This window comes from Phycodurus eques, chromosome 12 (assembly GCF_024500275.1).
Source record: "Phycodurus eques isolate BA_2022a chromosome 12, UOR_Pequ_1.1, whole genome shotgun sequence".
In the NCBI taxonomy this organism is placed as follows: Eukaryota; Metazoa; Chordata; class Actinopteri; order Syngnathiformes; family Syngnathidae; genus Phycodurus; species Phycodurus eques.
Window position 1 is genome coordinate 5,745,316 of NC_084536.1, and position 12,796 is coordinate 5,758,111.

Consider the following 12,796-nt stretch of genomic DNA (forward strand, 5'->3'; position numbering starts at 1 on the left):
CTTCTGGCCAAAAGTAGGGCTGCAGTCTATTGAAAACACGGCGAGTGGATTTTACACAGTTTTGCTTTGAAAAATCTTTCCTCCTCACACACAAAGACTGAAATCACATTGCTACGAATGTAGGAAAACAAAATATTTGATTTACAGATAAATATTTAAGAATGTGTCTGTTGAGTTATTTGTTCGAGAGTTCTGGGATAAAAAAAAAATAAAAAAAACAGTTTGGGGTTGCTTGCGTAACTATGGAAATGATGTGGGATTGGGGATAACTCAACAAAACAATTTACATTTGGAAATTAATCGCTTACAAAGAACAGATAATGCTGGCGTGTATAAAATAAATAACAAAAATACTAATTGGAACACATAAAAGCAAAGCATGAGGGTTATAGAAAGTTACTTCCAAACGATCATTCTCCTCCTCTTCAGCTATTTGTCTACTGTATACTGAATTTGTTTAACTAAACTATGCGGTGCAGATTTGTTAAAACATTCATTATTAAATTGTATTGCTTTTCTTACAGCACAGTTGTATACAGTACTGTACAACCTCAAGGCTAAATGAAATGGTTGTGTGGTAATTGTTAAAAAAAAAAAACACTATATTTTCTATTGACCATTTCACAAGGAAATAATGTTTTTTTTAAATTATTGAATTATTCATTATACTGCATCATAAATGTCACAAGGAAGTCTGTGACATATGACATTTGACCACCACCCGTAATGAGTCAGTTTAGTTTGTGTCTTATTACAGTTGTGCAAAACGTTTTGATATACCCTGCCAGAATTTGTAAAATATTAGCAATTTTTTGAGAAAATGACTGATAATGTGAAAAAAATATATATATTTCTTCAAATTTTTCTTTGGAATAGTGATCCGGTGAATAGTGATCAGTATAGTGATGATCCGGTGAAGTGGTGTGTGTATGTGTGTGTGTATATATATATATATATATATATATATATGCAGAACACTTTATCATGAAGCTAAACTACTGTGTGGCTCATGTGCTTATTTAAGTTGCATCCTTTTTTTAATGAGCTCCACCAGAGGGTGACGGTGGTGCATGAAAACTTAAATAGGAAGCGAAATCAGTAGGCGGTTGTGTGTATTTTTGAAAAACCGGTTATGTCACCGTTTGGAACCAAGGTCTCAGTGGTAATGAGGGCTGTGTAAATATAAAGTGTGGAACAAATAATGTGCATCCTTTTTTTTTTTTTTTTTGCACGGTTTCAAGTGGAAATTTTACATTTCCCTGTAGACGCAGGCCGGAAGGAGCACTCCGAATGGACTTTAGCGCGGGAGGTGTGTGTTTGAGTGTTGACACAGCGCGAGGTTGAAGAATCACATCTTAACCCTCATTAACGCTGCCGTTTCTTATACGTGAATCAATAATCCATGAAGAAGTGGCCTGCGGTCATGTGGTGTGATGTATCTCCACTTGCGTCAAGGCCCAGCTCTGTGTGTGTCTAGTGCTCTGTAACTGTGTATATATCGATCTGGAGTCTTGTTTACGATGCCACTGTTTGATACGTTCCGAGCCATCCATCACCCTGCCGATGCTTTGGCAAGGGTCAACAACAATTGGAATGGATCCAGGGCGTTATACTCGGGCCGTGGGTTAATCTGAACCTGGCAATGGGGGATTGGGGATGAGGAGGCCCACAAAGCCAGGCACAGAGTTTACTTTTCATCATGCTGCAAATAGGATTTCTACAACACCCCCACGTCACAGCGAAAGTGATCAAAATAGAAGGTAAAATCCTTCAAAAAGAAACAATTGACGACAACAGTGTTCCCCCGCTATATCGCGGTTCATCTTTTGTGTCCCCCCCGGCTAGCTTTTTTTAATGTTCATAGTATATAGTATACTAACGATAATAACCTCACATGTGGGAAAGGAGAGCCACAGTCACCGATGCACTTTTCAGCTGTTTCCTGAAACAGTCAACATTCAAATGTGTAGCGTGCCAAACTGAATCGAACTGTACCAACTGCATTCACACTAGGTGGTAAATTCCTTTATTTTTTTATTTTTTTTTCATGTGGTTAAGTTTGGTTGTGTGTGGTAGCACTGTTAGCAGAAAAAAAAACCCCACAAGGAATCAGGAAACTTTAGATGAGGCACTGAAAGTGAACAGAATGGCTACCCTGTCATGATGATAACAATAGATTCATTGGGTATTAAGACGTGCAGTGTAAAAGCAGCTTGATTGGATGCTGAGGAATTGCTAGCTATAATGAGGTGGCATTTGTTGGCAAATCATTACTTCAGTCATGAATACCGTAAAAAGGTGAGGGCGAGTGGTATTGTTTTGTTGCTTTATTGGTTATTTAACAATATTAGAAGAACACAAATTTGCATGAACATCTGGAGAGGGATGTCACATGCCGGACAGATTAAATGTTTGGTGAGGATCCAAATAAAGATTTTCAGAACCACACAGTTTGCAATTAAAAGATATTAGAATAGGTTCTCAAAATATTAGTGTGTATTTATCTCTTTAAAGTCTTTCTGCCTGCTATTCATCCATCCATCCATCCATTTTCTGAACCGCTTAACATCACTAGGGTCGCGCGCATGCTGGAGCCTATCCCAGCTGACATCTGGGCGAGAGGCGGGGTACACCCTGAACTGGTCACCAGCCAATCAAAGGCCACGTATAAATACACAACCATTCGCACTCACATTCACACCTACGGGCAATTTAGAGTCCCCAATTTACCTACCGTGGATGTTTTTGGGATGTGGGAGGAAACCGGAGTACCTGGAGAAAACCCACGCAGGCACGGGGAGAACATGCACACTCCACACAAGCGAGGCCGGATTTGAACCTACGTCCTCAGAACTGCGAGACAGATGTGCTAACCAGTTGTTCACCGTGCCGCCGCCTTGCTATTCAGCACAATATAATTTGTCAATGCTTGACTCGCCATAGTCACACCATAAATTCCAATCGCATTAGTGTAAATGCAGGGTACTCAGGGAAGGTTGTCTCCCATGAGAAAAACTAAAGGCCTTTTATGGCATTTAAAGGCACTCTACTAACCTGTGTTTCTGCCACTTATATGTGCTTCGATAAGGCTCTGACTCAGCACCAAACAAGCAGAGTGCTGCGGGTCTTCCAAACAATGAGACTAATTACAGAAGCATTTCTGTCAAACTCTTTGAACCAATGATACCACTCAACAAAGGAATATTAAAGGTTAGTACACTGAATCGGCTTAAAACCCAATCCCAAATTCCTCTTTTTACTTTTTACTACCAACTAAATTCGCGCCCTATTTTCATATGACCACTCGTAACTCAGTGTATGGCCAAATAACAGCGCCTCCATTTGCCATTGGCCTCTGGTGTACTTTAGCTGCAGGGATAATCATCAAATCATGATGTCCTACAGTATAAAAATCTCCAATCCCAAGGAGATTCATTATGGGAACATCCGGGCAGGTAAAATACCAGCTACTAAGACTTGTGCAACACAACTGCCTGTTAAACTGTGAATTACAGTATTCAGAGATAAATCCCATGATATGCTAAAAGTAGCAATGAGTATTTTTGACACGTAAATCTGTGTAGCAGATAAGTTTGACGCCCCTCTTGAGTGGCTAAATATTTACTCACACAGGGTTTCTCAACAGGAGTAGGTGGTAATCATTCACATAGAAAATGTGAAAGAAAAGCATGTGACTCATATCAGCCAGGTCAAGCTTCCAGCAGTAACAGAGGGTAGATGGTTGGGGGGGTTAAGATCATGAAGAAACACACCAGCACAGCAAGCAGTGAAGCATAGTGTTTATTTGACCCAGTACACATGATAACAAACTCAGCTGCGTAAGGAACACAATGTGAAAGGGGTGCAGTGGCAACAGAAGCCTATACAAGTGCGGTCTGTTTCTGTGCATCCCGTAAAGTGGCCTTAGCCGGAACTCTGGCCCTTTACATGCCTTGTGATAACATCTGGTTAGACAGATCAGCCTGCAGTGGGTCTTCATGAGATTTTATTGTTTCTTTTAAAAAAAAAAAAAAAAAAAAAGTTGCTGTCGCCAGAACTATACAGCAGATACATTAGAAATCAAAAACTGGACTGCAGCCTTATAGCAAAAATATATACTTTATATAAGTTTTAATGATGTTGCCCTCATTCCGAATAAAATGCAGACACATACAAATGTTCGTCCAACGACACTAAAGTGATATGTAGGTGGACGCAGTCGTGGCTGATTATACAATGCAAAGTCACCTTTATTGTCATCTTGGAGAAGGTAAGGTGTCTGAAAGGTTTGTGTTTTTTATTCTTCACATGCAATGGCGCGATGCTCCTGCCAAACCCACACATCAGGAGAAGCTGGTTGACCACCGCGGAGACAGCAATGTAAAAATTAAAGGAGAGGAGGGGGGGGGAGAAAAAAAATAAAAAAAATACAATAACTTGACCATTTATAAAAAGGTCTCTGCAGGAGGGAGACATGTACTTGCATATGCATCCCTTTTGAAAGAAAATGTGGAAAGAGTGCCAATTACTTCTAAAATTGAACAATATAGCACAGACTTGGAACTAAGGGCTGCAGTCTCCAAAGAGGGTGGTAGCAGATCTCTTCCACGGGCAGGACAACTGTAAAGAACCCATTTACAAGAGAGCAACTAGCCTGTAATACGCTGGTCTTTAAAGTCTCAAAAATTGGCAATATAAAGTCATATCTCCAGAAATGATTGTTAAAAATAGGGATGTTGGACAATTTATGCAATTCACAGCCCTTTCACTGATGTTTTAGCTCAGGTGCAGAAGCAAAAAAAAAAAAAAAAAAAAAAAAAAAAAAAAACAGGGACCAACAAACTTCTGGGTAACTCTAAAACAGTGCTGCATTTAATAAGTCGTTACATTTTTTATTTCTCTAGATTGTTTAGGAAAATCAGTTTGTTACAAAATAAAACAAACTCTACTCTTGTCGATCCACATAGAAGAAGTGTAGTCTTTGCGTTATGTGTAAGGTGTTGAGGCCTTGCACCTTTCTGCTGTGAAGGAGGGCGCTTGATTTTGAGTACATCGGTCTCACAAACCCTCTCCGTTTTGTCAAATCTTGTACCCTCGTCCATTGTTTGCAGCTGATCAATTTTTGTCCTTAAGTCAGCGAGGGAGGATATCCACAAATGTGCCTGCAAGCGCACTTCTGAATTTGGAAAAGAAAGTCAAGAGACTTTTGGAGTGTTTTTGCACGTTCGTGTGGTAGTTCAATAGCTGCAACCGTCGGGGAAGGGCAAGCCAGCAACACAATTATCTCCGCTGTCCAGCAGGTAGGGAGCGTTCTCCTCGTAGTGGGTGAGAGGCACGGTGTCGTCGTCCAGGCCCGGCAGGCTGTCCACGTCAGCCTTCAGGTTAGGCCTTTGGTTGTCGGGGAAGGCCATGGAGAAGAGGGCTTCGGGGTCACACACAAACTTGTACACGTACCGTTCACCGGCCACCTGAGCAGCAAAATTCAGTAGAAAACGTTCGACTTAGACATCTTCAAATGTAAACACAGCTCCATATAGAACACTTGGCATGGAAAAGGATGGAAGGAAAGAAAGGGGTAACGTGCCTTTACCTTCTGCATGATGCCCTTCTCGTAGTAGTAACGCAGAGAGCGACTCAGCTTGTCGTAGTTCATTGCCGGTCTGTTCTTCTGGAGGCCCCAGCGGCGAGCAACCTTAAGAGGAGAGTCCATAGGTTACAAACTAAACTGTAACGTTGATAATGGAAAATCAGCTGCAGCCGAGCCACTTACCTCCTCAGGCTCAATGAGCTTGAACTCCATTCCCCGACCTGTCCAGGCGATAAAGTGTCCATTGGCCGGGTCGTCAAGCAAAGTGACCAGGAACTGCCACAGTTGCAGGGAGCCACGGCGCTGGTACGGAGGTCCGTCTCGATAGATGGCGGACTCCTGCTTCACTTTACCTGCATGTGGGAGAGGATAAAGGGATCAAATTTAGAGGGGGGGGAACAATAAAGCAAGCTGGTGAGTTCTGCACTTCACCACGGTCACAGTGTGGTGAGACATTTCTGGCAGGTGTGAAGTTGACACACTATTCATTGTAATTCATGCAAGAGTGGAAGAAAAGGCAGAGAAACCTCACCTTCTAATCGTTCAGGGACAACACAGGTATCGTCAAAGTAGAGTTGAGGATCTCTGTCGAAGGAGAAGCCTGAAGTTGAAAAGGTTTATTATTAGTGCATTTTCACACGCAATCATGCAACAGTCCAAAGCGCAATGTATCGCTAGCATGCACGAGCCGCTTCCCCCTGACCGGTCATTTAAAATGCCGCTGACCTCGACTCGTTCTCACATGCTGAGCCCCACACGGCTCAGGGGACACAAATACCTCATCGACGAAACACTTCTAAACTCATGAGAAACACACAGAGAGAGAGAGAGAAAGAAAACAATAACTTACTTTCATGGTTATTTTGGTAGTAGCTCCCTGCTCTCCCAAAGGATGAGTGACAGTTGGGCACTTCTGCAAAACAAAAAGACAGTAGGGGTATAATTTTAGACCAGAGACAACCTTTGGTGTCATCTCAAATGTGCGCCACATCAAAATCCACCTCACAGCTGACAGGTATATTTGGACTTTGTGTATAGAGATACACAGCTTTAAATAGTATATTTGATTGGCTTTTTGTTGCTAAATATCAGTAAGTAATGACGGATGGATCAGTGGCTGCTCCCAGTCACGTTAAGCTGCAACTTCAACTGCCACCCGCCTACGCACGCATATCTCAGAGTGGACTAAAACCCAGATCTGAGTCGCACCGCACAACCCACTCCAGCCCTCGCACGCCCACCAAGCCTTTAAACAGGATTAGCGCTATGGCTGCTGTGTTAAATCTCAATGATAATCAAGTTACAAGCGGCCGTCCCTCTGAGGGTTCGGGGCCTGGCTTCCGGCTCGTCTCTGCATACCAACCACGAAGCAATTGTTTATTATTCTGTGTCCCATCAACTAATACGATTGACAGAAATCAATCAACCTTGAGCAAGACGAGACACCGCAGGGCATCTGTGTAGCAAAAGACAGACACACTAAATATCTGGTTTCACTTGGCCGTAGAACACTAGTACAGTCCCAACCAATATCCCTGACATGGACATCCTCTGTCCATCTCGAGATGATAGCCCTGTGTGACGTAGGTGTTTAAAGGCCATAAGAAGCTAAGAGGATTTGTTATTACATCACTGCCAGGCCAGCCGGTCATCCACTCTGCAGAAAAGGAGAGTAAATTATGTTGTTGGGGGTTTCCCACCCCCCCACAAAAGTGAGAGCTTTTCAGGAAAAGAGGACGTTTTTGCTGCAGAGCATAACAGCTGGGTGCGTGGGTGCTAGAAGGACAACAGTCAGTTGCTTGTTTGATTGAAACCATGTGACCAAACAGTGAATCTCTTTCATCGAGGCTCACAGCTTTCCCCACCCTCCCTGAAGGTGGGCTGACAAGTGTTTGGCTCCTTCTTGTACCATGAAGTGGACGCATTTTAAGGCTTTTATGATCAACTCGTCGTACCTTGCAGGCCACAAAGTCCTCTGAGGACTCTGGCCTCGATCTATTCCAGGTAGGCTCAGTGAGAAGCTTCTCTGCCACCTGGCTGGATGACCCATTTACTTTTTGCCCTTAGAGGCTTAGGCTGAGCTGAAAGACCCACTTTTACTTTATTGGCATGACTCGGGAGGAATGATCAGATTAAACTCAGAAAGTGTGAAAGGGAGTACCTGTGCACCCATGCCGCCATTACACGCTAAAACTTGCATTCATGTGTCAGCAGTCTGAGCAAACACGGCGAGGCACATTCCTCACCCCGAGCTAGCTTTGAACGAGCTGCCTCAAGGGACGGATTATGAAGAGTCACTCACCGGAATCGAAACAGAAGTCGCGGGGCTCCTGCTTGATGGCCATCGGGTGGAACGCAGCCTGACGCGGGGGAGCTGGCTGGCCTACGCTCGGAACGCCCTGCTCGGCGTATCTCGGGTCGACGAGTTCTTGTTTGAAGCCATGTGGGGGTACCAAGGGTTCGGACATTTGCCGGTGGTAGAGGGGCCGGCCCTCATGTGGGCGACCATTGTTGTTAGTCAGCTGGGCCAGAAAGTGGGTGCGCCCTTGACTCTCACCTGGGGAAAAAGGTAGCGATGGCTCTGACATCTGCCTCTGGAACCTAAAGATGATAGGAGAAAATAACATCACAGTTTAAGAAGTACTGAAAGCGTGTCTTTATTGTCGGGCATACAACTTGTGAATAATGTCCACTTGCAGCCTGATTTGAAGTTGTAACAGACATTGTGTGTCGTGCAACGGACAAGGGGAAAAACGAGGAGTGACCGGCAGCCCATTTCACTTTGTACAATGATCAGATAAATTGGAACTGACTTTGGGAATGCATTTGCTAATAATGGGAAATTTGCATTACCGCTACCAGTAGTAGATATTGGTAATGGGCACAGCCCAGGCCTTTGGTGGAGCTGCTCACCTGTGCTCTGGCGTAAAGTTATTGGCATCCTGGCCGATTAGCGCACACGGGACGGCAAATGGCGGACTGTGGACCGAGTGCGGCGGCTGGTTTTGCGGGCCTGCAGTCTGTGCGAGGGGCTGTTGCTGCTGCGTGACGTGCACCGGTCGCAGTCCAGGGTTCAGGTTGGCTACATTGGTACGAGGGGGAGGAGTAGGCTCGTTGAGGGGGCGTGCTCCAGCTGTGCTGGCAGACCCACACGGAGACACCGGCGTGGAAGGAGGGGTTAATGGTTTGAAGCCAGGTGTGCACTTCCTGTCACAGGCACTGAGTGTGAAAAGGTAAACGTCAATGAGAGGAATTGTTGTTATTCTTCCTAAAATATCTTCAGCCATCTTGTACCTGTAGCTGTAAAGGCACTTCTCTCCATAGGGCATGGGACTTCTGTCCTGGTGGCAGGGAGACAACTCTTTGGAGGGGGTCACTTCACGTTTGATCTTGGTGGGCGGCGGTCCATGAAACATCACTGGACAGAATCAGAGAGATGACAAAACCGACAACATCAGATAAAGTCCAGATACCACCTACGTAATTGAAGCCATAGGCAGAAGTGCAGCAGTTATCTTAATCATATTTCGCACATCTTGCGGACAATGCCTGTATGTATTGCCTCATCTGTCCAGAGCCACTTAGCAGTTATTTATCCTTCATCTATGCCCCAGTGTTTGTGTAGCTAGTGCGATTTAAACTGCACTAGACACACAAAACCCATCAAACTTCATGTCTGATTCCCATTAGGACAGACCCAATCCCAATACCCATGAATCAGTGTGGCTGCAATCTAATGGCGGTGAATGATTTTCTTCCCCCACTGCTGCTGTAACCATTAGACCAGAGACGCAGCCCTCTGCACACCGGCTGCAGTTACCAGGGCGCCGCATAATGGCCAGGAAGAAACTAGATCCCAGAGAGGAGAGGGCGTCAGACGACGAGGGCGTTGATGGACTGCGGCCGAGCAAACAACGAGCATGCGGTCCCTTGTGTGTGCCCACTCTGAAGCTTAATGGTGGGGAAAAGATTTTCCTTTGCACTCCAATGATGCAAAACGGTTGATGCTACCATCGTGTACATCTTTGCGCCCCAGTTACATTCTGTGTGGAGTGAAATACTGAGACAGCTCTCATTCTACCGACAGCAAGTAAACCAGAATGCCACTCTTCTGAGAACACTTGGACTATAGTAATATAAACAGAAGGCCCTGAACTGGTCCCTGCATGATGTGCTGCCAACAGAAGGGTTCAATTTCCTCTACCTTGTCCAAAGTGTATTCAGTGGGGTCTAGAGGGTTGAGAGCTTTTAGATTTCTCTCTCATGTATAAAAACTGTGATTCACCAGTGCGGTCTCATTGTGACCACCTATCTTGCAATCTGGCCTTGAATTGGTGCGAGAGAGAACGCCTGCAGCCTGGCAACTGCAGCCACCGTCAGCAACTCATCTCACACTCACATAGAAGCAACACTGCAAACTCTCTTTACTAGCATAGCTTTGACTCTTCCCACGCGCCACTTCTGATTCCAGCATCATGCTACAAGGCTGGTAAGGCACACTGTCCAAAATTGAACTCCAGCCTCAACCAGCAAGATACATTTCGGAATAGGGGTGTATACACACACACGCGCGCACACACACACACACACACACACACAAAGCAGGGTGGACATGGTAAGAGACTCCCCTAGCCGTTGGAATCTGGTCTGCTCCGGCAGCGGGGCCCGAGTGCGGGAAAGTGTGAAATCAGATTAGGAGCTTGGCTCATGTGATGCCCCATGCCAATCGGCTGATTAAACTCAAAATGGTTGAGAGGGAGAGGCGGACAAGAGAGCGCACACAAGCCCAAAGCGGACTTCTGAGGACAAAGGATGACGTTTGTCTTTGACGGGATTAAGCCATTTTAATAAACAACGGGTGACCCAGACTTCAGGTCAGGGAACGTTTGTGGCAAATATTGTTAAAGAAGCATGACCTGATGCTCCGCATAAACCACCAAAAACAGCAGATCGGGGGTCTTGATGTAGGAATGCTTAAAACATCACAATTAGGAAGCAGCCTCTGGGGATACGGGTAACAACCACACAAAGGAGTACTCACAGCTATCCGACTGGAAGTCTGGGACAAACTGCTCATCATCCGGCACCTGGGCTGTGAGGAGAAAGGATGGCAAAAAGTTAAAGCATGGCAAAAACAAACAAGCATAAAAGTTTATAAATAAAAAAATAAAAAAAAGCAATCGCCAACTATATGAAAAAAAACAAAACAAATTGTCTCAGTCAGCAGGTTGTTGCATGCAGGACTTTGGCTGCCTTCCTCTCGTTGCAAAACACAAAAAATGTACAGCGAGTTCACACTCAAGTTAATGTTCCACCGCAATACTCCAACTCAGCATTTAGCCAGAAACAGAACATGGGAACAAGGATTCTCAGATCATAAACCAAGCGGAGCTCACCTTCTGCGATCCAGATATCCTGCAGCTGACTGAGATCTTGGAAGAGTTCTGTCAATCAGATTACAAAGATATTAGTGGCACTCTCTTCTGTGATTGTAGACTTAATTATAACCTAGGCCACACACCTTCAGTGTCCTGGGCGAGCTCAGTGTCCACAAACTTCCGCTTCCTGTCACTGCAGACCCGGCTGTGTTCCTCGACACGAGACTGTTAATGGGGAAGAATATGGGGAAAGTGCACTTTAACAGCGGTCCGATGACATCGAAGTACAGGCGGATCTGCCAATCAAATGATGGTGTGGGTCGTCCAACGTACGATGCGTGTGACGCGTGTCACTTACGTTGGGCGGGACCATGAACGGGACCTGCTGGTCGTAGAAGCTGTCCATGTTCGGTTTCCGGTTGCTTGGGGGGAGGGGAAGGGGGGGTTCGTCCTAAAGTGATGGCGCTTTGCGGGTCACTGGAAGACACCAAAAGCGACAAACATCATTTACGTCTGCCTTGTTCGCCATGCTGCCGCAAACAATTGGCTTTTTTCTTTTTTAGATTTGAAACTTGCTAGGCAAGAGGAAGTCGCACGACGTAAACACTCGTAACGCAGTTACATAAGATGGACTCCTGGACTGGGATGGCAAACGCTTGCCTGTACAATAAGCTTGCACATCTTGCGTAAAACACCATGAAAGCTTCTCGTTGGTTGAGGAACGAAGGAGGCCAGCCGTTGCACCAATGGCCATCACTATTATGAAGTCCAGTCAGTAAGGACACGTAAAAAGTTGTATTTGCACAACAAAGCAGCATGCGGTGGCCTCCATTCTCACATCTCTCTGTGGGCCTCCAGATATGACTCACTCTGCTATCTCTCGTTAATGGATGACGAATAAAGCATAGCTGGAGGCAATTACTGCAGACGCTGAGCAGATAGCACTTAGAACATGCATGTGTGGCGCCATGTTCACGTCACACAAGTTAAACATGTTTCAAAAGCCCTGACAATGATATTTACCTGAAACCAGACGTATACTTCACTTGCTGCTGGGATTATTTTGAAGTACTACAACTACAGGATGTTCATCAAAGGTTGCGGCAGCGGCAAAAAGATAGCAAATGGCCGACAATTAAAAACAAAAAGTGATCCCTGAACGCACCACGGCCGAGATTTTAAAAACCAAGTGGTCGCTGAATGCACCAGCTACTGTTTGGATTCTCAGCTCAAAACGTGCAACATTCAACGTGGGAGGAACAAACTTTTGTTAACTTTTTAGCTTCAGTGCACTGCACGGGTCACCCAACACCCCCTTTTACTCCTCCCCGCCCTTCCCCCCACCCCTCGTCACCTTGTTTTGTCAATGAAGTGAAACTCGATCCGTGTGGAAACGCGCAAGAGGAGGGGAACCAATGGCCCCTCCATTCATTTAAAAAAATAAAATAAAAAATACACCTCTACTTATAAAACAAAACGATGCAAATAACACAGCACACGCATGCTTTTAATTATAAAATGTGAATTAAGTTATTTGTGACGCACTCCCAAAAAGTGCTAGTGCAACGTAAAGATGTTTTGCTAAAATGGCGTTGCGCTCCTACGCCTCAAACATCGGCCGTTTTCGCCCGAAAGAAAAAATAACTTCTCCGCTGCCAGCACAACAGACAATTGAAGCTTACCTCGACTGGGTTTTGTTTCCTCTTGAGCAAGTATTTCGGTAGAAATGTCCACAGGTAGGGAGAAAGAGAAAGAAAAAGAAAAAAGACGAACGAGTAGCTAGCGGTTGTAGCCGCACGCTCGGATGGATGGATGGATGCGACCGTCTCCA

The 12,796-nt window shown here is 45.0% G+C and overlaps 1 protein-coding gene across 2 annotated transcripts; it reads right to left on the reverse strand.

The window, feature by feature from the left end:
• Positions 1–3,798: 3,798 nt before the first annotated feature.
• Positions 3,799–12,796, reverse strand: etv5a (ETS variant transcription factor 5a). 2 transcript variants are annotated; one of them, XM_061692674.1, is made up of 13 exons: positions 12,648–12,796; positions 11,324–11,442; positions 11,109–11,190; positions 10,984–11,031; positions 10,629–10,679; positions 8,882–9,005; positions 8,501–8,806; positions 7,890–8,188; positions 6,438–6,500; positions 6,120–6,188; positions 5,771–5,940; positions 5,591–5,692; positions 3,799–5,468 (listed from the first exon to the last, which is right to left on the reverse strand). In XM_061692674.1, the coding sequence occupies exons 2-13, from the start codon at positions 11,369–11,371 to the stop codon at positions 5,238–5,240; spliced, it is 1,593 nt and encodes a 530-aa protein (XP_061548658.1). In that variant the 5' UTR covers positions 11,372–11,442; positions 12,648–12,796; the 3' UTR covers positions 3,799–5,237. The 2 variants fall into 2 exon arrangements, with proteins under 2 accessions (XP_061548658.1, XP_061548657.1); XM_061692673.1 differs by having other exon boundaries at positions 5,585–5,692.

Bases quoted from the DNA above. Each gene is read 5' to 3' on its own strand.
- etv5a (XM_061692673.1), bottom strand. From the start codon at position 11,371: ATGGACAGCTTCTACGACCAGCAGGTCCCGTTCATGGTCCCGCCCAAC. The intron at 11,032-11,108 runs GTGTGTGGCCTA...TCTGATTGACAG, and splicing joins GCTCGCCCAGGACACTGAAG to AACTCTTCCAAGATCTCAGT. The intron at 8,807-8,881 runs GTACAAGATGGC...TTTCACACTCAG, and splicing joins AAGTGCCTTTACAGCTACAG to TGCCTGTGACAGGAAGTGCA.